Source organism: Triplophysa dalaica, chromosome 19, assembly GCF_015846415.1.
Source record: "Triplophysa dalaica isolate WHDGS20190420 chromosome 19, ASM1584641v1, whole genome shotgun sequence".
NCBI classification, from domain to species: domain Eukaryota; kingdom Metazoa; phylum Chordata; class Actinopteri; order Cypriniformes; family Nemacheilidae; genus Triplophysa; species Triplophysa dalaica.
In genome coordinates this window covers 16,397,813-16,421,605 of record NC_079560.1, presented here as the reverse complement: position 1 = coordinate 16,421,605, position 23,793 = coordinate 16,397,813, and the positions used below count along the sequence as shown (strand labels likewise).

The window sequence follows — 23,793 nt, the reverse complement described above, 5'->3', positions numbered from 1 at the left end:
TATACAGCAATGTATAAGTGAGTAAATGTTTGTGAAAAATTAACTTAAAATACTTGGATTTTTAGGGAACCAACAATAAAGGATCCACAGAATGTGGAAAACAACATGGAGAACCCTGAGCATCCTGATGTGTCCAGTACACCTTCTGCAGTGTCTACGAATAAGAAGAAATGTTGGAGAGCGAGTGATAAAATGTGTAAGTTATTACTTTCTTTTCCAAGCTGTCTAACACTTTCAGTGCTCCTCATTTTACAAAACCGCTTTAAAATGCTTAATTTTGCATGAACATGTTTATCATTTACCTCCTCAGATTTGCTCGAGGCAAGTTTAGCTAAGGAGCAGCAGATGAGGACCAAGCTGGAGACTGACTCCAACAATAAAAATATGTGCAAGTTGGAGGACAGACTGCAGCTGACGCCCGAGCCACCGGTCACACTGACACCAGCTCCTCAACCTGAGTGAGTTCAACTTATTCTGTCAAGTTATTAGTGTTCAAATTTTTGCAGACTTGGTACTTACAGTATTCGTCCTTGTTTTTTTAGACATTCTGCTTCAGACGTCTCAGTTACAACTCCTGGAGCGTCTGAGGGAAACATGAAAAAGAAGAACAGAATCTGTAAGTGATTACATCTCAAACAGTGTCAATGCTCTTTTACTTTTCAGAACTCTTTTGAGAATCTTACTTCTGATAGCATGTTTCTCAGTGTGTTGTGAGATTTAGAACTGATGTTAGAGAGTTTTTACAGATTTATCAATCATTGGATGAACAGTTGTGCCATTTATCAACTTTGAATTGTTCTCAGCAGCTTTCGCTGAAAATGTGGAGCTTGTTGAACAGGAGGTGACAATAGAGCCCCCTGTCCCAGCGGACCCCACACCTCCATCTGAGTGAGTTGTGAAAATCCTCTTGACTTATACAGCAATGTATAAGTGAGTAAATGTTTGTGAAAAATTAACTTAAAATACTTGGATTTTTAGGGAACCAACAATTAAGGATCCACAGAATGTGGAAAACAACATGGAGAACCCTGAGCATCCTGATGTGTCCAGTACACCTTCTGCAGTGTCTACGAATAAGAAGAAATGTTGGAGAGCGAGGGATAAAATGTGTAAGTTATTTCTTTCTTATCCAAGCTGACTAACACTTTCAGTGCTCCTTATTTTACAAAACCGCTTTAAAATGCCTAATTTTGCATGAACATTTTTATCATTTACCTCCTCAGATTTGCTCCAGTCAAGTTTAGCTCAAGAGCAGCTGATGAGGACCAAGCTGGAGACTGACTCCAACAATAAAAATATGTGCAAGTTGGAGGACAGACAGCAGCTGACGCCCGAGCCACCGGTCACACCCACACCAGCTCCTCAACCTGAGTGAGTTCAACTTATTCTGTCAAGTTATTAGTGTTCAAATATTTTCAGACTTGGTACTTACAGTATTCGTCCTTGTATTTTTAGACATTCTGCTTCAGACGTCTCCAGTTACAACTCCTGGAGCGTCTGAGGGAAAGACGAAAAAGAAGAACAGAATCTGTAAGTGATTACATCTTCAAACAGTGTCAATGCTCTTTTACCTTTTCAGAACTCTATTGAGAATCTTACTTCTGATAGCATGTTTCTCAGTGTGTTTGTGAAATTTCAAACTGATTTAGAGAGTTTTTTACAGATTTTTTAGTCATTGGATGAACAGTTGTGCCATTTATCAACTCTGAATTGTTCTCAGCAGCTTTTGCAGAAAATGTGGAGCTTGTTGAACAGGAGGTGATAATAGAGCCCCCTGTCCCAGCGGACCCCGCACCTCCATCTGAGTGAGTTGTGAAAATCCTCTTGACTTATACAGCAATATATAAGTGAGTAAATGTTTGTGAAAAATTAACTTAAAATATTTGGATTTTTAGGGAACCAACAATTAAGGATCCACAGAATGTGGAAAACAACATGGAGAACCCTGAGCATCCTGATGTGTCCAGTACACCTTCTGCAGTGACTACGAATAAGAAGAAATGTTGGAGAGCGAGTGATAAAATGTGTAAGTTATTACTTTCTTTTCCAAGCTGACTAACACTTTCAGTGCTCCTTATTTTACAAAACCGCTTTAAAATGCCTAATTTTGCATGACATGTTTATCATTTACCTCATTTACCTTAGATTTGCTCGAGGCAAGTTTAGCTCAGGAGCAGCAGATGAGGACCAAGCTGGAGACTGACTCCAACAATAAAAATATGTGCAAGTTGGAGGACAGACAGCAGCTGACGCCCGAGCCACCGGTCACAGCCACACCAGCTCCTCAACCTGAGTGAGTTCAACTTATTCTGTCAAGTTATTAGTGTTCAAATATTTTCAGACTTGGTACTTACAGTATTCGTCCTTGTTTTTTTAGACATTCTGCTTCAGACGTCTCTGTTACATCTCCTGGAGCGGCTGAGGGAAACATGAAAAAGAAGAACAGAATCTGTAAGTGATTACATTCAAACACTGTCAATGCTTTATACATTTTCAGAACTTTATTGAGAATCTTACTTCTGATAGCATGTTTCTTAGTGTGTTTGTGAAATTTAAAACAGATTTTAGACAGTTTTACAGCAATATATAAGTGAGTAAATGTTTGTGAAAAAACTTCTTAAAATATTTGGATTTTTAGGGAACCAACAATTATGGATGCAAAGAATGTGGAAAACAACATGGAGAACCCTGAGCATCCTGATGTGTCCAGTACACCTTCTGCAATGTCTAATAAGAAAGATGAAAATGAAGATAAGAATCTGTAAGTTATTATGTTCAAACACTGTCAATGCTTTATACATTTTCAGAACTCTATTGAGAATCTTACTTCTGACAGCATGTTTCTCAGTGTGTTTGTGAAATTTAAAACTGATGTTAGACAGTTTTTACAGATTTATCAATCATTAGATGAACAGTTGTGCCATTTATCAACTCTGAATTGTTCTCAGCAGCTTTTGCAGAAAATGTGGAGCTTGTTGAACAGGAGGTGACAATAGAGCCCCCTGTCCCAGCGGACCCCACACCTCCATCTGAGTGAGTTATGAAAATCCTCTTGACTTATACAGCAATATATAAGTGAGTAAATGTTTGTGAAAAATTAACTTAAAATATTTGGATTTTTAGTGAACCAACAATTAAGGATCCACAGAATGTGGAAAACAACATGGATAACCCTGAGCATCCTGATGTGTCCAGTACACCTTCTGCAGTGTCTAAGAATAAGAAGAAATGTTGGAGAGCGAGCGATAAAATGTGTAAGTTATTTCTTTCTTTTCCAAGCTGACTAACACTTTCAGTGCTCCTTATTTTAAAAAACTGCTTTAAAATGCCTAATTTTGCATGAACATGTTTATCATTTACCTCCTCAGATTTGCTCCAGTCAAGTTTACCTCAAGAGCAGCAGATGAGGACCAAGCTGGAGACTGACTCCAACAATAAAAATATGTGCAAGTTGGAGGACAGACAGCAGCTGACGCCTGAGCCACCGGTCACACCCACACCAGCTCCTCAACCTGAGTGAGTTCAACTTATTCTGTCAAGTTATTAGTGTTCAAATATTTTCAGACTTGGTACTTACAGTATTCGTCCTTGTTTTTTTAGACATTCTGCTTCAGACGTCTCTGTTACATCTCCTGGAGCGTCTGAGGGAAACATGAAAAAGAAGAACAGAATCTGTAAGTGATTACATTCAAGCAGTGTCAATGCTTTTTACCTTTTCAGAACTCTATTGAGAATCTTACTTCTTATAGAATGTTTCTTAGTGTGTTTGTGAAATTTCAAACTGATTTTAGACAGTTTTTTTACAGATTTTTTAGTCATTGGATGAACAGTTTTGCCATTTATCAACTTTGAATTGTTCTCAGCAGCTTTCGCTGAAAATGTGGAGCTTGTTGAACAGGAGGTGACAATAGAGCCCCCTGTCCCAGCGGACCCCGCACCTCCATCTGAGTGAGTTGTGAAAATCCTCTTGACTTATACAGCAATATAAAAGTGAGTAAATGTTTGTGAAAAATTAACTTAAAATATTTGGATTTTTAGTGAACCAACAATTAAGGATCCTCAAAAGAAGCCTGAGGATCCTGCTTTACCCGACTGGTCCAGTACACCCCCTGGAGCGTCTAAGAGCTCAAAGAAGAAGAAGCGGAGGAGAAAGAATAAAATTTGTAAGTTTTATATTCTTTTCGAATCTGCCCACATTGTCAGCGCTCTTTTATTTTGTTGTTATGAAAACTCTAGTTTTTTATATCAGTCATTGGATGAACAGGTGAATCATTTACCTCTTCTGATTTGTTCTCAACAGGTTTTCCACCGATGCAGGAGATCAGCAGCACACTGGAGACTGACTCCAGTAATAAAGATCAGGTTATGCTGCTGGTCACACCGACACCAGCTCCTGTATCTGAGTGAGTTAAACAAATTCAGTCAATTTATAAGTGTTCGAATGTTTGTAGAAACAGAACTTACAGTATTTTCCTCCTGAGTATTATAAATGTACTTAACCTTTATTATTATTGGTTTGTTATTTGCAGCTTAAGAGCAGGGACCCACCAGAAAGGCAGCCAAGAGATCAAATGGCTGAAATTAAAAGCAGCATCTAAAACCTGAACCTGCTTCTGAAATTTGTCATGATACTCCAACGAAGTAGACTCAATTGCAGGTAGAATGATCCAAATCTTTATTTAGCACACACAACAGGTCACAAAGATCCCTATGGCACGAACACAGGTACACTCAGTAGTAAGACCAATAGATTTCACCGCCTTCCGTGAATGAAAGTCCCAGCAATTCCAGAGGGCGGTAGTAGACTGCAAGGGCAACTGGGAAAACCCCAGTGTACGGCAGCGTCAGCTGGAGTCGGGTAGCGCCACCGAGAGGCGGAGGACCAGAGTAATAGTCGGGAGATCAGATGTCCAGCCGTAGGACGGCTTCAAACCCTCAGAGGAGGCGACCCCGCATGGGATGCAGACCCTTGTGACTGCAGAAGTGCTAGTGGACGCAGAAACAGAAACTAAATAAATCCAAATGGGTTTAACAGGAACAACTGGAGAAAACACGGAATATACAAGACAAGACACGAATTGTTACAGAACTAGAAATAGCCGAATTGGCAGAACTAACTGATCATAGGGTTTACACTGAAACGGTCCGACACAAGACAAGATGATGAAAGGGACTAAATAGGAAAACCTAACAAGCCAAAGGTGGCAGGGAATTGCGATAATGATGATGGTTGGGAATGACTACAGGTGAACAGGGTGAATAGATGAGATACCGGTGAGAGAAAAGCCTAGCAGGGAAACACGAAGGCGGGGTAAGTGACGCAGACATTACACAAACGTAGTGACAGGAAGAGAACCCACGTGACCGGGATCACAACAGAAATCAGTCCTTTGATCACATTAAGTATTTTCTAAACAGTGAATAGTGCACATAGTGTACTTCATAGGGCATAGGGAATGTTTCAGGTAAGTAGGCGATCAAACCCTCAAGTCAACATAACTTACAGAAAACATAAGAATTTGAAATACTTATTTAACAGAGACCAGAACAGATAAGTCCTGTAATACTGTTTCAAAACTTAAATCTCTTCTAAATCAATAGTGAAAGTAACAATTGACAGAACAATAAGCACAGTAAAATAATTATTAGGGCTGTAGCTATTGATTATTTTAGTATCAAGTATTCTACCAATTATTCCATCCATTAACCGAGTATTGGGAAAATAAGTACTTTTTCTTTATTAAAGCCCAATACTAAATATACAAGAGAAAGTAAGCAGGTCTCTTAAAATGAACAACTAATTTGTTTACTTGTTAGAAACATTAACATTTTTATTGCTGAAATTGCATACATTAATATCTGTGAAAACTAAACCCATTTAGTACATTCCATTGCCATATTGCTTTCAAAAATTCATAATACAAATATTTAAATAAGAAGCATAAATAAAAATAGAAAGAATAATTTCAAAGGTAAACAACTAACTTCAGCATGTGTATGGTGCATTTAGTTTCCCTAAATTAGTTTTCATTTTTTAAAGTTCTCTTTTTTATTTTTTTTACTATTTAATAGTAAAATATTTGTCCATATAAAATATAGTAGTTAACCAGACTTTTATTTTGACAGATCGTCGGAAGGCGCTTATTTTTTTAGTGTGTTTGACGCAGTGTTGTCAACTTGCCGACTTTGTACTGGATTTGGCAACTTTTCAGACTCCTTTAGTGATTTTAGTTTTTTCAAAAGCGACTAGCGACAAATCTAGCTACTTTCTAAAAAAGGCTTGGCGACTTAACAAAACATTCTGCTTTACTTCTACTGCCCTGCGAGAGCGAGTTTTTTCCCTTCCCAGCGCAGCACCGCCTCTCTCTGTCTACTCTGTTCAGTGAGCGGCCGGGAGATGCAGCATATTCAGTTCAGACCGCACTGACGTGTGAATGAGATATGGATGTATCCAAGAATAATCATTTACTGACTTTGTTCGAGCATTTATGATTTAAAAACGCGATTACTGTAGGGACGTACACATGAACACAGACGGATTTTATCTGTTCAACGAGGTGACTGCTGGTGTGTAGTTTTAAGTGGTCGAACTTGACATGCGTTCTTGTTGTCTGCCAAAAGAAAGTGAAAAATATGCCATTAAGAACCTATTTATTGTGCATTTGGGTGTATTGTTTTAATATAATACTGTAAACGACATCTCAGAGAGAGGAGATATGAAGTAGACCTGAAGTGTTTAGCTTGTCCGAAACTACGTCAGTGTTTCCCCTACCATTACCTTAGGGGGGCGCTGCGCCCCTCCAACGGCACCACCCGCCCCCCTTGAAGGTCAAGTTAATCTTATTTTATATATAGCGCCAGATAACAGGATTAGAGAAGAGCGTTTAAGGTAACCTTTCCTACAGAACATGTCTATACCTTTTTATTTTACTGAACAAATTAAATAGCATTATGGTCTTTATCTTATTTATACGGCGGCATGTCATTTCAGTCTCTACGTTTACAATTCTCATTTGCTCTCTGTATCGAGTTCCGCTCCGATGCGTGCGCACACAGACACGTGTGCTCCGCTCACGCACAGGTAAGCACACTCCGACCAGTGGACAGAGAGCGCGTGTCCGACAATATTTCGTGTCAAACACCAGAAAAGCAAGCAGATAGAAATATTTGCTCCCAGGGTGGTGAAAATGGCTATAATTCCAAATATCATTTTTCTTCCAAGCGATAGAATGGAAGTACATGGGGGGCAGTTTTTTGAACCTCCACAAAGTGCATCGTTCGTTCAAAGGAATGCTCGACACAGGTCTGTGGTCTCAACAAAAGTCTTTTGAATTAAATCAATACGTTTGTTTAAGAGAAATATACATATTGAGGGCGCTATTAACAGCGCTTGAACCAGAGGCTTGTTTTTCAGGTAAATGACAGTGGTAAAAGCTCCCGCACAGAGGAGACGCTATCCTATTTGAAGCTGTCCTGTAGTTCAGTGGTAAGAGCATGACCCTTACGGTCATGGGTTCGATCCCAGGGATTGCACATTAGAAACTAGTGATTAGTATAATGCAATGTAAGTCACTTTGGATAACAGCGTCTACCAAATGCATGAATGGACATTGAAAAAAAACAAAAAATACCGCGTTCGTCAGCAGAACAGCAGCCGAGGGATAACAGAAGTTAGACATTAACGTTACTAGCGCCCTCAATAAGGATATTTCTCTGAAACAAACGCATTGATTTGCTTCAGAATACCTTTAGTAAGACCACGGAGCCGTGTCGAGCAGTTCTTTAAAATATGTTTGCACTTTTTGGAGCTTCAAAAAGTTGCCTCCCATTAACTCCAATTCTACCATTTGGAAGAAACATGATACGTGGTATTGTAACTCCGACTGCATTATTCTTCAAGAAGAAAGTCATATTCAGTCAGGATGCCTGAGGGGGAGTAAAACGTGGGGAATTTTTGTTTTGCCGCTGAAATATAAATGGATATTTACAACCGGAAGGCGTTATCCATCTCAGCGTGTAGAGCCATGAGCAAAGACAAACAGCAAATTCTGAGAGAAATTAAAATACACAAATGATTTAAACCCAAAACCGAGTATTGAACTGTGACTGTTGTTTCTAACCTTCCAGTTTCACATTGAGAACTCCCTAGTAGTTTCCACCATACTGTTTGATTTTTTTACCGAACCTTTGTGTCTATTAAAACTTTTCTTCAGAATTTGACTTCAATCATCTGAATGTCTCTTGTATAATTACTGGATGATACTGCAGCTTTTTACATTATAGATCATGTCATTTCAATGAATCGACTTGAGAACTATGCTGTCATTTGTAAACTAACTTCCAACACATGTTTTGGCAGCATGTCGGCCTGAGCGGAAGCAAACCTTTGTCATATTGTGTCATTTTTATCATTCTGGGCCCTAGTTTAATGATCTAAGCAAATGGTCTAATGCGCAAGTGGACTTTGGGCGTTTCCCAAACTACTTTTTCAGTTTAAGAGCAGCATGGAAAAATGGTTGGCGCACCAGCCACATGGTCTAAAGGGGTTGTCCCTATTCTCTTAAAGGTTATTAATGCAACTTGTCTCCGGCGGTGGAAAGTAACGAATTACAAATACAAAAAATTACTGTAATTGAGTATTTATTTCTCAGGAATTGTACTGTTTAAGTAGTTTGAGAACAGTGTACTTTTACACTGTGCTCTGCCCTTATAAGTGAGTAGGGAACATATGCGATTGGAATGCATGCGAAGCAGTTTCGCAAACTGTTCATTACCAGTTATAATGTTCGGGCCCAAAAAATGTAATTTATACTTTACTCAATTACTTTTTTAACACCAGTACTTTTACTTGTAATTGAGAATAATTTCAGCAATGTAACAGTACTTCTACTTAAGTACAAATCCAGTACTCTTTCCACCACTGCTTGTCTCTCATAACTTAAGTTCCCTTTCTGTCGGTCTCTCGACGTTGTGTCGAACCGACAGACGGGGTAACGCCCTTGAGAGCCTATCAACTCTTGACTACTTTTGAGAGGCCAATGAAATTTGGCTAATGAGATTTGCATGCTGGACTCCACCCCCGGATATCCGGTATAAAAGGAAGACGGCGTGAAGCATTTATTTGCCTTTTGTTCTTCAGAGCCATCGATCATGATTACAAAGCTTAAACTTAAACCTTCAAGACAATTGCTGGATCTAGGACGTGGAGCTGCGGATCGTCCCTATCCTGCAGCGACCTGCCCCAGGGCGTCTAGGCGGTTCCAGAGGTGTTCAGAGTATTTCCAAAAAGTCCTTTCAAGGGCTTAGCATTTCTCAAGCGCGGCATGTTCCGCTGTTCTCTTGGGTGCGGCACCCTCATCGAGGAGGGGGATGGACACGATAGCTACATCAAGTGTCTGGGCGTCCAGCACGCTGAGGCAGCTTTCATAGACACATCTTGTCCGATGTCCGCTAGTGCTAGCAGCGTTGGTGATATGGGGACATCTGCGAGCGTAAACCCGCCAGCCAAGCTCTCACAGCCGCTCACACCCCGCCTCATCATCTGACCCATCCCCAACCGGCGGTGGCAAACCGTCCGGATTCTCAGCCACTTATTCGGAAACGATGTGTGACGATGATGAGATGTCGCTCGCAGCATCGGAGGGAGAATTATTGGCATCCGACACGGAAGACTCCGAGCTCCCCATCAAGGGGGGTCGAGCTCAGGAGGAAGCAGACGTTGAGATGTCGACCATGCTAACCCGGGCAGCCACGAGCATTGGGTTACATTGTACCCCACTACCTCCTCCCCCAGCGCTCGCGACTGGATACGTGAAACCTCCACCCCGTCAGAAACCTTCTCGGAAGAAGCATCCCTGACGTGAAGACACCAGGGAGAACAACATCGGGTCCGACCATCACAGCCACGCCTCTGATCAGATCAGATTGGATGGTTCCTGCCTCGTCCCAAAAGCCGGGCCCTTCTCAGGGCCTGGCACCCACATGCTCACAAAGAGAGTGTCTGTTCTCCCTGGGTGTCCATCGCAGAAGCTCTCACACTCCACTGTCTGTGTTCAGCAACCTGACCTCACGTCTTGGCAAGGTCGAACACACATTACAGCCGCCACCACTGTCAACCTGACCTTGTGTGCAGCTGTTCCGCAGGTTGCGCCCCGTTCTAGATCTGCGTACCCTGAACAAGCACCTTCACAAGCTGCCATTCAGGATGCTCACGCAGAGGCGCATCCTGACATCCAACAGGTGTCAGGATTGGTTCGTGGCAATCGACCTGAAGGACGATTACTTTCATGTCTCGATTCACCCTCATCACCGACCGTTCCTACGGTTCGTTTTCGAGGGGCGGGCATATCCGTACAGAGTCCTCCCTTTCGGTCTGTCCCTGTCTCCACGGGTCTTCACGAAGATCGAAAGGGAGAAATGTGTGTGGGTACTGCACTATCTCGACTGGCCCTGGTGCAGAGCATCCTCTTTCTCGGTATGGAACTCAACTCTGTCACCATGACAGCGCGACTGTCCGCAGCACGGAACACTTCAGGCAGCCAGCGGTCCCCACAGTGGCTCCTGGGTCCCATGGCGTCCTCGGTGGGGGTAATACCCATCGGGTTGATGCACATGAGAGCGTCTAACACTGGCTACAGAGTCGAGTTCCGAGGAGAGCGTGGCACACCGGCAGCAGGCGTATGGTGATTACGCCTCTCTGCCGATGCACCCTAACCCCCTGGTCTTCCGGACTGGTGTTGCTCTTGGGCAGGTGACAAGGAACGTTGTGGTGACGACGGACGTCTCCCTTCAGGGGTGGGGTGCAGTGTGCAAAGGGCATGCAGTAGCGGGGCTTTGGACCGGCCCCCGCTTGCGTTGGCATATCAATTGCCTAGAGTTGTGGGCTGTGCTACTTGCACTGAGGAGGCTACGTCTCTCGTGCAGGACAAGCACATGCTGGTCCGTCTAGACAGCACTACAGCCGTGGCGTACACCAATCGTTAGGGTGGCTTACGCTCACGACATCTAACACGACTTGCCCGACGCCTCCTGTAGAGTCAGCAGGTGATCCGTAGGTGATCTGCTCCCTGCGTGCCACACAGATCCCAGATAGCCGACGCGCTTTCTCGTCAGCGTACGCCTAGCAGAGAGTGGCGACTCCACCCCCGCGCTGTCCAGCTCATTTGGATGCTGTTCGGGCAGGCCCATGTAGACCTGTTTGCCTCCCACGACACCACCCATTGCCCACTTTGGTACTCCCTGTCCGAGGCCCCCCTCCGCACGGATGCCCTTGCTCACAGCTGGCTGCAGGACAAGCAGAAGTTTGCCTTCCCCCCAGTGAGCCTCATTGCACAGAGAGTGTGCAAGGTCAGGGAAGAGGAGCATCAAGTGCTACTAGTTAGGAACGACTCCCCCCTGGCCCATTCCCCTGAGGGAGCACCTGCTCTTTCAGGGGAAGGGCACGTTCTGGCATCCCAGACTAGACCTCTGGAACCTCCATGTCTGGTCTCTGGACGGGATGAGGAAATCCTGAGTAGGCTACCCCCCTCTGTGGTGGAGACCATCACCCAGGCTAGGGCCTCATCTACTAGGCGGTTAAACGCCTATAAATGGCGCCTCTTCTCGTCCTGGTGTCTCTCTCGACGAGAAGAACCACGGAGGTGCTCGATCAGGATCATGTTGTTCTTCTTACAAGAGAGACTGGAGACTAACATCTCCCCCTCCACACTGAAAGTGTATGTAGCCGCTATTGCCACTTGTCACACAGTTGATGGATAGTCTCTAGGGCAGCACGACCTGATCATCAGGTTCCTAAGGGTCGAGAGAAGGCGGAATCCGCCTCGTCTCCACTCCATACCCTCTTGTGACCTTAATGTGGTCATGGCGGGCCTCTCTGGTGATCTTCCTCACCTCTCGAGTGAGATGGCGCTCACTTCTTTCAAGAGGGTAGGAGCCCTACAAGCATTCGCCGTGTCCCCGGATTGCCTTGAATTCGGGCCCGGCAACTCTCATGTTATCCTGAGACCCAGGCCCGGATACGTGCCCAAAGTTCCCACGACTCCCTTTTGGGACCAACCGGTGAGCTTGCAGGCGCTCCCCCTTGTGGAGGAAGACCCAACCCCGTCCTTGTTGTGTCCAGTACATGCAATATGCCTCTACTTGGACCGCACGCAGAGCTTCAGGAGCTCTGACCAGATCTTTGTATGTTTCGGAGGACAGCAGAAGGGGAGAGCTGTCTCCAAACAGAGACTGTCGCAGTGGATCGTGTATGCCGTCACGACGGCACACCGATCACAAGATCTCCCGTGCCCCTTGTCAGTCCGGGCTCACTCCACACAGGGTATAGCCACCTCCTGGGCACTGGCCAGAGGCGCCTCTCTGGCAGACATTTGTAGAGCTGCGGGTTGGGCTATGCCCAACGCCTTTGCAAGGTTTTACAACCTTTGCGTAAACCCGTTTTCAGCCCACGTCCTGCGTGGCAACATGTAGGACTGGCATCTGGCTGGGTGTATGCCTGCGAAAGCACCTCCCCACCCTCCAGCAGATTGGATCAGTGTGCTATCTTTCTCCCTTCTTACCCACCACGTTGTTAAGAACAGGCATCCCGTCCATCACTAAGCAAGCAACCCCTGGGGTCGGCTGGGCAGAGCAGCCTTCCCCCTTAGGCCAGGAGAATATATGAACAGATAGCTCTAACCGGACCTAGTGCTATTGGACGTCTGTAACACCCCCTCCGTGGGCTGTTCCGTCTGATGTATCCTCATGAAATGGTTCTCACTCCTGGTAACCCTTGACCTCCCCCAGGTGGACCTCCACCTCGCAGTTAACTACTCAGTCCAAATGTCCCATGCAGTCTCCCCCAACGGCGAGACCATCTCTACATCCACTGAATTCCTCCCCCTGGGTAGGAAGTGGCCTCTGCAGCGCATCCCTAATTAAGGAAGTTGCCCTGAACCGGTGAAACCAGATCCGGACGGCCTCTCGCCAGTAGAGAGTTAAGGCCTCTGTCTGTGAAAGGTTACCGGTCGGGCATACCCATCTTTCTCTAAGAAAGCGATGGGACCCCCGACCATCACCACATCATATACCGGAAATCCGGGGGTGGAGACCGGGATGCAAATTTCATCAGGCAAATTTCATTGGCCTCTTCTAAAGTAGTCAGAGTTGATAGGTTCTCAAGGACGAACCCCATCTGTCTGTTCGACACAACAGACATAACCGAGACGTTGTTGCGCTTGTCATTACATCACGTGGCTAATCTCTGGCCCAACTAGACACTGACACGTGTACGCTAATGTGTTTGTCTTGTTCTCTTGTCTCATCCTCGGGACATCTGAGTCTGACAGAACCAGCTCCTGTTTGACTGAATGCTCATTCTCATGATGATCACAGCTGATGTCTGCAGCAAGCAGAAGGTAATGAGAGTCTGCAATGAGTCGAGTGATGAAGTGATGCCAGAAGAAAGAGGTAAGCAGCTGCTTAAATACCTGATGTTGAATTTTCGAAAGAATGATCAATCTCCTTTGAAACCAGTCAAAATTATATGAATAAAAGTTGTAAAAATAAAGAAGGTTTGTCAAAGGTGCCGTAGATCTGTTTGCTTTCTTAAATTCTTCAAATTATCTTATTTTGTTTTCAACAGAAAAAAGGTTATTTTTCCAACTAGTCAGTGATGTCCAAGAACTGTCAGTTGCTAACATTCTTACAAATATCTTCCTTTGTGTTCAATAGAACAAAGATATTTATACAGGTTTGGAACAACTTGAGGTTGAGTGAATGATGACAGAATCTTCATTTTTGGGTGAACTGTCCCTTTAAGTGAAAGTAAAATCAAAGCGCATGTGTAACAGTATATGAGATCTCAGTGCTGAGATCTTCTGAAACTCTAATGGAGACAGTTGTGATATTTCTTTCTCTTTCTCAGGAGAAATATCTGAGATGATACTTAAACGTTTCTTTCTTTGTTCTCATTCATGTCTGAGAGAAATGAAAGAAATCTCATCTGTGGTTTTACTGTCTTATGTTTTCTGATGAGATATAATCTATTAGTGAAAAGTTTTAATGTAACTTTATGATCATATGATTTGTTATGAATATCCATAACTATTCACGTATTTGTTGTATTTGTTTGTATGGAATAAAATGTTCAATTCAAGTTTATTTATATAGCGCTATTCACCATGTGCATTGTTCCAAAGCAGCTTTACAGGAGCAAATAAGAAGATCAAGCAAGATCATTCTAATGATTAATATCTAATAAATAAACAATTAAATAAATGCAGTCTCCCGGTGAGCAAGCCAACACTGCCCTGCTGTGGCAAAGAAACCCAAACTCCAATGATTGATTAATGAAGAAAAAAACACGGGAGAAACCAGACTCAGCCGGGAGGGCCAGATCCAGTCTGACGTGTCATAGCTGCACTCAGTGACCCCGACCAAAAGCCACCGAGCAAACATCCACGAAGAAGAAGGAGAGCCCACCACCCGCTACACAGGAAGTCCCATTTGCCCAAACCGTGCAGGTCCAACCCGGTCCCACGCCGCGATCGTCACCAGGAAACACAGTAACAACCAGGGAAAATACTAATGGCATAATGTTACTTTATTCCTCTGTAGGCCAACATCGACCACAAAACAAGACCAGACCCACACAGCCCCAACACATGAAATCCCCACAACCAACAAGCCCCCGCCCACTCCCGACAAACACCCACCCAGCAACCTCCAATCAGAGCCACTGAATGCAGCTATAACTTTTCTTTCTAAATAGAAGCTGAAAATACAAAGTAATTCATGATATACATAGAGGAGAAAAATATTTCGATTTGGGTGAATGTTTAATTTGTTCATGGAAATGTTATCACATATTATAATTGTGATTTTAGTCATTTACATGAGAGAAATCATTCTTCCCCCATTTAAGAAAACAGGACAGTGGTCTTGGTATGACTGAAATGATACTTGCAGCGTACTGACAGTTGAAGGGGAGGAGCAAACGGGTACTCCGGCCAAGGCCTCTAATTTTTTAAGATGGATAGTCATTTAAGGGCTGAAGTGCATTTTCAGATTTCAGTGAAGATTAGGAGGGTACCTGCATTTTAAAAAGAAAATGATCCACATTGGTAAGCTATTTACTGTAAACGCTGCGATATTTCACGAAAAAAAGAATTTCACTGGGACTTAAAACACTGTATGCATTGTCCTCATGTATCAAACTTAACATTAATTTTTTGTATGTTAGTTTGGATCCAACTTTTTAGTTGGAGTGGTTTGAAACAGTATAGCTAGAAGTATAGTATAGTTTATCCTATACTAGAACCCATAATAATAATAATTTCCATTTATATGTCCATTATCATTTCAATTGTTTTAAACCCACATGCAGGTTACTATTTTTGGTCTGAGCAGGCGTGTGATCTAGATTTTGTGGAAATAATTGTACCCACATATGTAACAAAAAGGGGAACAATTATATGTATGTTAATTATATTTGTTTATTTAGTGAATATATATATTTTTTATTCTACGTTGTTGCTTCGTTTTGTTGCTATTTGGACGTACATAGTAATTCAATGTTATCTTTCCCTTCCTCCATCAAACTGAAGTTAGTTGCGCAAGCAAAGCTCTCCAATACCCTCTCCAATAAAATAGGGGTTTGCTGCAGCCGATGGGGCGAGTTGATGTCAACTCAAAATCGGAAATACGTCACCTCCACTCGAAGCCCGAACGAATACAAAATAACATTGAAAACAACCACAGTAAAATATTGAATAATTTCCACAAATTAGGTTTTGTTTTGAGTAAAAAAAAATATATTAATCACATCGACTGCAAGTAACACGCACGTGCGCATAAACACACACGACCATCATCACAATATATCATTGAAATATTTAAGAATTTACATGAGAAATTACATGTGAAAATAACCACCTTATATGACGTGTTAACGAACAGTAAATAACGATCAACGAACGTGCTTCATCTTTGCTTTAAATGGCGGGTCGCAACCAACATGTTTAGGTGTATATCGTCACCTACGTTACCGGGGTGTGTAACATCATATAAATAAATATATAAATCCCTCGTGTTTATTCATGCTTTTTGCGCAAATTCACGGAACCTATATGCGTTGTGCTCGTATTGCAGTAGTGTAGGAATGCTGAGATAAAAATACCCGAGTTAAAATTTGAACTTCGGAGAGCACAGCGACGCCATTTTCCTCTTAATTATATATACGTATTTCCTGTTCAAGGGTGGAGCAGTGCGCATGCGCGACTGAACGAATCACTTCCCAAGCAGACTCGTTCTTCCCGAGTCACATTTAAGATTCGTCGTTCACGAACGGCCCATCACTAGGAGCTCCACTCGCTCCTTCGGCTGCAGACAGACCCCTCTCAAGCAAATGAGGCTTCGTTACGTCATTACTGTTTCAAAACGTTTAAAAACTCGACGACATTTCGCCATTAGGGTATGTTGATCTGAAAGCAAACTCATAAACCAGTGTCTATATCTGATTTAAATGCATCGAAGATATTGTAGCTATCAAAACATGTTACCTTAAACAGTTATAAAATGTATTGTTATATGTTCTTGAGTAGTTTCTAGTGCATCTGTTGCGGTTATTAGCCTACTAAATGCTGCCATCCACTGGGATTGGTAGGAAGTAGATTGCATTTTGGCCCTTGTGTGTTTTGGAGCCGTCTTTTGTCCGTCCATTCTTCTTGATCCCCATGTACCAGTCTCCATTCTCCTGGTGCCTCTGTGAACAGTACGTGTTGTAGTGGTTCTCCTCGATCTTCTCAATGAAGTAACATTCATCATTTAATGTACCCTGAAAAACAAAAGACAGGGTCTGATGCTTCATTTATGAGTTTACATTAGGATATCTGAAGGAATATTTAATTCCTTTAATGGAAAACATGTTTTAATGTCTCATCTTTAGTCAACACCTTTTTTATTACTAAAATAGTAAAATACAAGGTAACTATTTAAACTTACAGTGCCATAAAGTTTTCCCGATTTGTCCATTGCAATGTATTGTCCAGTATCGTGACCCCTGATGGCCACCACTCCTGCCTTTACAGCTTTTACCTTCAAAATAGCTTCAATACAACAAAATGTAATAAATCAACAAACAAACAAATAAATAAATAATGCATGTTTCACAGGTGCACACCAATATTAACTTACACAGCTATCTCAAACTGTTGTTAAGTGTTTTGGTACACTTTATATTTAGTTTTTCATGAAGAGTTTGGTTCCAAAATGAGAAAACACTGTCTAAAAAAATCAAAGATCATTTTTATCGATCAATCTGCAGTTGTTTCGATTTTAAGCCATAACAACCACAATACAGCTATCAAATACAATAAATAAAATAAAAACATGATAACATAATAAAAACATGATTTTTGAAAATGCAGTTAACTCATTTTGGAACCATACTCTTCACATATTTATGTACTTTTCTCTTGTTCATTACACGTTAATGGTCTGTTTTGCATAGACTACTGACTGTGAACGTCGTTGTCCTGTCGGCTCGCGTCCACGGTCCCGTTGGGTTGGATGCGGAGATGGTATCCTCCATTCCTGCAGTAAAGTTTTTGGAAAGGGAGATGTTTTGGATCTTTTTGGTCGATCATCGTCGGACCGAGTGTAAATACGCCGATATCCCCCTCGATCATAGTGCAGTGTGCTTCACTGGGACGCACTGTGCCCATGAACACCCCCTTCGGTGACAGGAATGGATCAGTCCGCCGTCACTAGGAGCCAGTAGAGCTCAACTGCCACTTACAACGAGCGCGTGTCATTAAACCTCCTTCACACTTCTTATTATAACCATACATAAAGTTTATGATGCTTTAAAAAAAACATGATAATAGTGCCCATAATTTTAGTGCTATAAATTACAAGAATCTATTTTGATTTTTTTTACATCTATTTTAATCTGTTCTATTTTATCATTCTACAGACATAGCTCTAGTCCTCTAATCTGATTGGCTGAGCGTGCAGAGTGCTTATATACTTATACAGTAACAGCATTGCTTGTTTCATAGTTTGTTTTTGTAAGTTTATGGTTGCTTGTGGCATTCTAGAAATGTGCAGATACACAAATAATTGCTTTTATTCCATTACAGCCATTTACACCACATCCATGGTTTACTTTTTTGATACACTTGATTCACTATCATTTGTATTATCACACTTTTACTTCAAATGTGACCCTGGACAAAAAAATTGTCTTGTCTGTCATTTTTTTCAAATTGAGATTCATACATAAACTGAAAACTTGATATATGGTTTGTTAGGATAGGACAATATTTGACCGAGATATAACTATTTTTCAATTAAAGCTTATTTATATAGTGCTTTTCACAATTTGTATTGTTTCAAAGTAGCTTTAAAGGGGCAAACAGAAAAAAACAGAAAAGGTAAAAATCATTCTAATAAATAATATCTAATTTCTAAATAAATAAATAAATGCAGTCTCCCGGTGAGCAGGCCAACACTGCCCTGCTGTGGCGAGGAACCCAAACTCCCATGATTGAACCAGGCTCAGCCGGGAGGGCCAGATCCCCTATGATGTGTCATAGCTGCACTCAAACTGCTGACATGTGATTTAAGTTTAGCATTTGATACCAAATATTGTAACTTCAACATTAATAAGACAAATAGTCCGTCCTTACCCTTGGTTGGGGATGTAGTGGTCTGAGCTGGGATGGTCCGACGGTCATATTTCTCTTGGCTGGTGGTGGAATTGCCTTAGATGGAGCTGGGATGGTCAGTCAGTCTGCAGCTGTAGCTGCAGTAATCTCAAATTGGGGATGGGCATCTGTCGGTCGTCTGAACATGGTGGAACTACTTCCTACCTCGGGATGGGCATCCCGAGGCAGAGGCAGAAAGAGAATAAAGAGAATGATTAGCGTAGCTGCTGTTCATTAACTACGCATTAAGTGAAAGCTTGGCTGAAAAGATGTGTCTTTAATCTAAATTTAAATTGGGAGAGTGTGTCTGACCCTCGAATAGTATCAGGAAGGCTATTCCAGAGTTTAGGTGCTACGTATGAGAAAGCTCGACCCCCTTTGGTGGATTTAGATATGGTGTTTTAAAAAGTCCTGAGTTTTGAGATCTTAGAGAGCGTGATGGGTTGTAATGGGATAAAAGCTCAGTTAAGTAAGTAGGGGCTAAACCGTTTAAGGCTTTGTAAGTAATTGTAATATGATACTTAATGGGTAGCTAATGAAGCGATGATAAAACTGGGGTTATGTGATCGTATTTTCTTGACCTAGTAAGAACTCTGGCAGCTGCATTCTGAACTAAATGTAGTTTGTTTATCGATGATACAGGACAAACACTAAGTAGAGCATTACAATAGTCAAGCCGTGAGGTCACAAATGCATGAATAAGCTTTTCTGCGTCAGCAACACATAAAATACTTTGTAATTTGACAACATTTCTAAGGTGGAAGAAGGCTGTTTTTGTGATATTTGAGACATGATTTTTAAATGACAGGTTGCCGTCTAATATAAAGCCTAGCTCTTTAACTGTATTTGCTGGAGTAACCGTGCAGCTTTCAATATGCAGGTTGTAGTCGGAGATATTCTGTTTACGTAAATATCTAACACTCTGGAATCTGAGAGTGCAATAAAATCTAAATACTGAGAAAATTGCCTTTAAAGTTGTCTTAATGAACTCCTTAGTATAGTCTATTACATACAAAATATAAGTTTTGATATATTTATGGCAGGGAATTTTCATGACACATGATCTTTACTTAATATCCTAATGATTTTTGGCATAAAAGAAACATCTATAACATTGACCCATATGTTTTGTTGGCTTTAGCCACAGATATGCCTATGTGTCAGACTGGTTTTGTGATCCAGGGTCACATACCGTATAGTTAAACTACGGTTATGGTGATGGTGATGAGGCCATCATTCGTGGTGACTATAGTGCAAATAGTACCCTAGTATGGTTTACTTTTGCAAAGGGTCATTGCACAAAGAGTACAAATAGCTGGCTTTAGATCAGCATAACTATCATATGTATCCGCCCGAATGTGTTAGACTAACAAGAGACAACTTAATGTAGGCTAAACAAAAATGTAATGAGTATGTTTAAGCTTAATATAAAATGTTTCACACATTTTTGATCACATAAAATAACAATTATCCATAATGCATCATTTTAACAGTGCAAGTTCAGGTCATGAAAATCAGTCTTGTTATCGTGCTTATAAAAGTGGCTGTTAAAAATCCCTGCTATGTCAAGTGGTATTCACTATCGTTTTATTTTCATTAATATGACATCTAAAATGGTTTCCAGGCCGTCGGGCTGTTCGAAAAGTAAGAGAGAACGAGTACTAAAGGAATGCGTTTCCAAGCAGCCTCAGTACTACTGGAAATAGAGCCCTGGTGCCAGACGGGTCCTGCAGAACATCGAGCGCAGCATCTAGTGTGAATTACGTCCCTCAACGGGGTGTAAATGAAAAGGGTAGAGCTGTTTCAGTTAAGACTTACCTGTGACACGTAGAAGCCACATTGCTGCATATGAGGCATCATATCTCTTTTCAGCTCTGGCACAGAGTCTAAATAGCAGGGTTTTTCAACAAAGTCAACTGTATTCCTGATGTGTGTAGGGTCTGGTCAATTCCTGCTGTCTAAAGAATGACTACTGGATACATTCCGGGGCAAAAAGTCAGATGTTAACATGGTGTCTGTACAAAACCTACACATGAGTTTGTGAGTTCGATGTGTGCCCACGCATGCTTGGAAGACCTGACTGTGTAACATTATGATTCAGTTTCTGATACCATAAGTCTGTTTTACTGAGACAATTTTGTCATTTCCTGGAGCTCCGCTGGATGAGGTCAATGCCCGGTCGCATATGAAAGCACTTAAGTTAAGAACTGTCACCCAAAATGGAAAATTCTGTCTTTTATTGACCCTCCATAGTCATTCTGATAAGAACAGAGAAAGATACTTGGAAGAATGCTTGTAACCAAACAGTTTTTGGCCACCATTGACTGCCATAGTAGAATAAACTGCCTTCGAACACAAAAGTCAGAAGAAGATATTTTAAAGAATGTAGGGCACTTTTGACAACCAATGTAATTTTTCCTATTGTACGAGTCAGGGGTGGCCAAGAACTGTTTGGTTTCAAGCATTCTTACAGATTTCTTCCTCTGCGTTCATCAGAACAAAGAGATTTATCATTTCGACAAGTCGAGGGTGAGTAAATGATGACAGAATTGTCATTTTTTGGTGAACTGTTCCTTTAAGGGAACCCTTAAACCCTTGAATTTGTATTAGTGAAAGTGACCTATTTGTCAGATATGGTGACCTTTACCCAAAATGTGACCTCTGCATTTTACCCATCCAGTGAGTATTGAACACACGTACACCCAGAGCACTTAAAGGGCACCTCAGTTGTTGCCGACAACCTTCTGATCAGGAGTCCCACTCTCTTACCTTAAGGCCATGACTGCCTAATGGAACTGTTTCATTGAAAAGTCATAAAAAATATCAAATGTCGAAAAACAGACACCAGAAAAGCATTATAAAACAAACAATATATATATATATATATATATATATATATATACATATATACATACATACATATTACATAAAAACAAACGTTTATACATAAACGTACAGTATATATAAACATTGCAATTATATAGGCTATGGAATAAAGGGAACTCTTAATGAGAAACGGGTTGCAAGAAAAAACGTAAAGTTAAGTTATAACTATGGAGATATCAAGAAACTAGAGACTTGATCATTTGTACTCTACGTTTAATGTAAACCATTGAAATGTGTTGAGATATGTTACTATGACAACCGCTTCTCGTGTTTTAAAATAAACTAGCGCGGAATGCTAACTACAACCATTAGCGTCTAACGCTTAACTCAGGGATATTTATAACATACGCTTAACTCAGGGATATTTATTACATTTATATTTTAAAAGCATTTCTTTTCGTTGTAATGTTGTATTATGTAACGTGTTACTGCGGTGAAGGCTTTCGGATCATGACATGATTATGACGCATTAAGCCTCGAGCACTTTTTGACTCCTTATAATGCTCTGCTTCACCTTAGTCGGCGTCGGTTTGTTTTAGGCGAGTGGTCCGTGTTTTGAGCTTGTGAGAGATACAACTTTTCGACTTCTTTTGGTTTCTAGTGTGATTCTTGGCGTGTTTTTGCTGTTTGCTGTTTTTGGCTGAAAGGAGTGAGACCGAAGAGTGGCCTAACGGTAATTTTTCGTTGACTCCCCTGATCGCGAGGCATCAAAACATCGCAAAAGATCACCTTCATCGACTGGATTCAGACCTGATATCAGGATGAGATTACCAGTTGATTACAACAACGGCTGTCGGCCTACAATGTCATGGGGTAACTTCGTTTGGGGTGATGAAGATGAGGACGATGATCAGGATATAACTTTACCATCATGGACGAGCGTGAAGGGCAAAGATCCGTTGCCATCATCCTCAGTCCAGAAGAGATTTAAGAGAGTGAAGAATGGTGAGTTTACTATTTGCTACATAATGTCATTCTGTTTACATTTTGATATCTTTAATATTGACTGAGGAAGGCCATGTCATTAAAGTCATTGTTCATTTATTTTATGTGTAAAATCATCAAATGAAACGTCAGTAAATTTCCCTTTTTTGTTAGTGTTTTTGTTTTAATCTAATACGTTCAAATCAAACAAAACGGTTTATTTAGATGGCCTTCTCTACATTACTATGTTAGACATTAACTCTAAATACTGCATTCATTAAAGAGAATATTAGAATAAAATAATTTTCAATTTTATAAATGTAGTAATGTTTGCATAAAATCAACATACAGGCATATAGTATTATTTATTGTCATTGACCTGCTCTTACTTGTCTCAACAGTTTCGTCACACAAGCGGTTCAGTCAGAAGACCGTCTCAGATGTGTGGCGGACAACAGCAACTTCTTCATCTGAGTGAGTCGAGCGATTCTCTTGATTTTAACACAGCTTGAATGTGGGTAGGAACAGTAACTTAAAATATCTGTCATAATTCTACCATAAGCTCTTCTGCAAGATCTGGACCGAGCTCACAAGACCAGATGCTGGAGTTTCCTAGTTTAGAGGTTTACAGGAAGTCATCTCCTGTTGCATCTGAGCCAAAAGAGAACGAAAGGAAGAACACAATTCGTAAGTTATTACATTCTTTTCAACACACAAACTTGTTTTTATAGATTTATCAATCATTGGACGAACAGTTGTGTCATTAATCTACTCTGATTTGTTCTCAACAGCTTGTGCAGAAAATGTGGAGCTGGTTGAACAGGAGGTGTCAATAGAGCCCCCTGTCCCAGCGGCCAAGAAGAACAGGAAGTGTCGGAAAACGAGGGATAAAATGTGTAAGTTATTACATTTTTTTCCAAGCTGACTAACACTTTCAGTGCTCCTTGTGTTTACAAAACTGCTTTAAAATGCTTAATTTTGCATGAACATGTTTATCATTTACCTCATTTTCCTTAGATTTGCTCGAGGCAAGTTTAGCTCAGGAGCAGCAGATGAGGACCAAGCTGGAGACTGACTCCAACAATAAAAATATGTGCAAGTTGGAGGACAGACAGCAGCTGACGACCGAGCCACCGGTCACACCCACACCAGCTCCTCAACCTGAGTGAGTTCAACATATTCTGTAAAGTTATTAGTGTTCTAATATTTTCAGACTTGGTACTAACAGTATTCGTCCTTGTTTTTTTAGACATTCTGCTTCAGACGTCTCTGTTACAACTCCAGGAGCGTCTGAGGG

The 23,793-nt window shown here is 41.5% G+C and overlaps 2 protein-coding genes across 32 annotated transcripts in view; one reads left to right on the top strand and one right to left on the bottom strand.

The window, feature by feature from the left end:
- LOC130407471 (uncharacterized) overlaps positions 1-23,793 on the top strand; it is a 40,487-nt gene that overhangs the window by 2,367 nt on the left and 14,327 nt on the right. For 15 of the 26 annotated variants that reach the window (XM_056730325.1, XM_056730324.1, XM_056730328.1 and 12 more), the window contains exons 8-20: positions 66-196; positions 311-458; positions 543-616; positions 1,721-1,805; positions 1,896-2,026; positions 2,146-2,293; positions 2,378-2,451; positions 2,639-2,761; positions 2,949-3,033; positions 3,124-3,254; positions 3,369-3,516; positions 3,601-3,674; positions 3,864-3,948. In XM_056730325.1, coding sequence (XP_056586303.1) covers positions 66-196; positions 311-458; positions 543-616; positions 1,721-1,805; positions 1,896-2,026; positions 2,146-2,293; positions 2,378-2,451; positions 2,639-2,761; positions 2,949-3,033; positions 3,124-3,254; positions 3,369-3,516; positions 3,601-3,674; positions 3,864-3,948 — 1,437 coding nt within the window. Of the gene's footprint in view, positions 1-65; positions 197-310; positions 459-542; positions 617-803; positions 889-978; positions 1,110-1,223; positions 1,372-1,720; positions 1,806-1,895; positions 2,027-2,145; positions 2,294-2,377; positions 2,452-2,638; positions 2,762-2,948; positions 3,034-3,123; positions 3,255-3,368; positions 3,517-3,600; positions 3,675-3,863; positions 3,949-23,793 lie in introns of all 26 variants that reach the window. The other 11 variants (XM_056730321.1, XM_056730329.1, XM_056730331.1 and 8 more) reach the window with 11 other exon arrangements.
- Positions 4,632-22,319, bottom strand: LOC130407475 (fibroblast growth factor 1-like). 6 transcript variants are annotated; one of them, XM_056730352.1, is made up of 7 exons: positions 21,613-22,319; positions 21,456-21,481; positions 18,669-20,658; positions 17,498-17,711; positions 16,981-17,084; positions 16,614-16,813; positions 4,632-4,986 (listed from the first exon to the last, which is right to left on the bottom strand). In XM_056730352.1, exons 3-7 carry the CDS (start codon positions 18,714-18,716, stop codon positions 4,845-4,847), a joined length of 708 nt encoding a protein of 235 aa, XP_056586330.1. In that variant the 5' UTR covers positions 18,717-20,658; positions 21,456-21,481; positions 21,613-22,319; the 3' UTR covers positions 4,632-4,844. The 6 variants fall into 6 exon arrangements, 4 of the variants coding, with proteins under 4 accessions (XP_056586330.1, XP_056586329.1, XP_056586331.1 ...); XM_056730351.1 differs by having other exon boundaries at positions 18,669-21,481; XM_056730353.1 differs by lacking the exon at positions 21,613-22,319 and having other exon boundaries at positions 18,669-20,413; positions 20,505-21,544.

Excerpts from the sequence above, each read along its gene's own strand:
- LOC130407475 (XM_056730351.1), bottom strand. The coding sequence starts at position 18,716 with ATGACCGTCGGACCATCCCAGCTCAGACCACTACATCCCCAACCAAGG. Across the intron at positions 17,712-18,668 it reads CACTACATCCCCAACCAAGG|GGGGTGTTCATGGGCACAGT; the intron begins GTAAGGACGGAC and ends CTGTCACCGAAG. Across the intron at positions 4,987-16,613 it reads CCAGTGGATGGCAGCATTTA|CACTTCTGCAGTCACAAGGG; the intron begins GTAGGCTAATAA and ends TGCGTCCACTAG.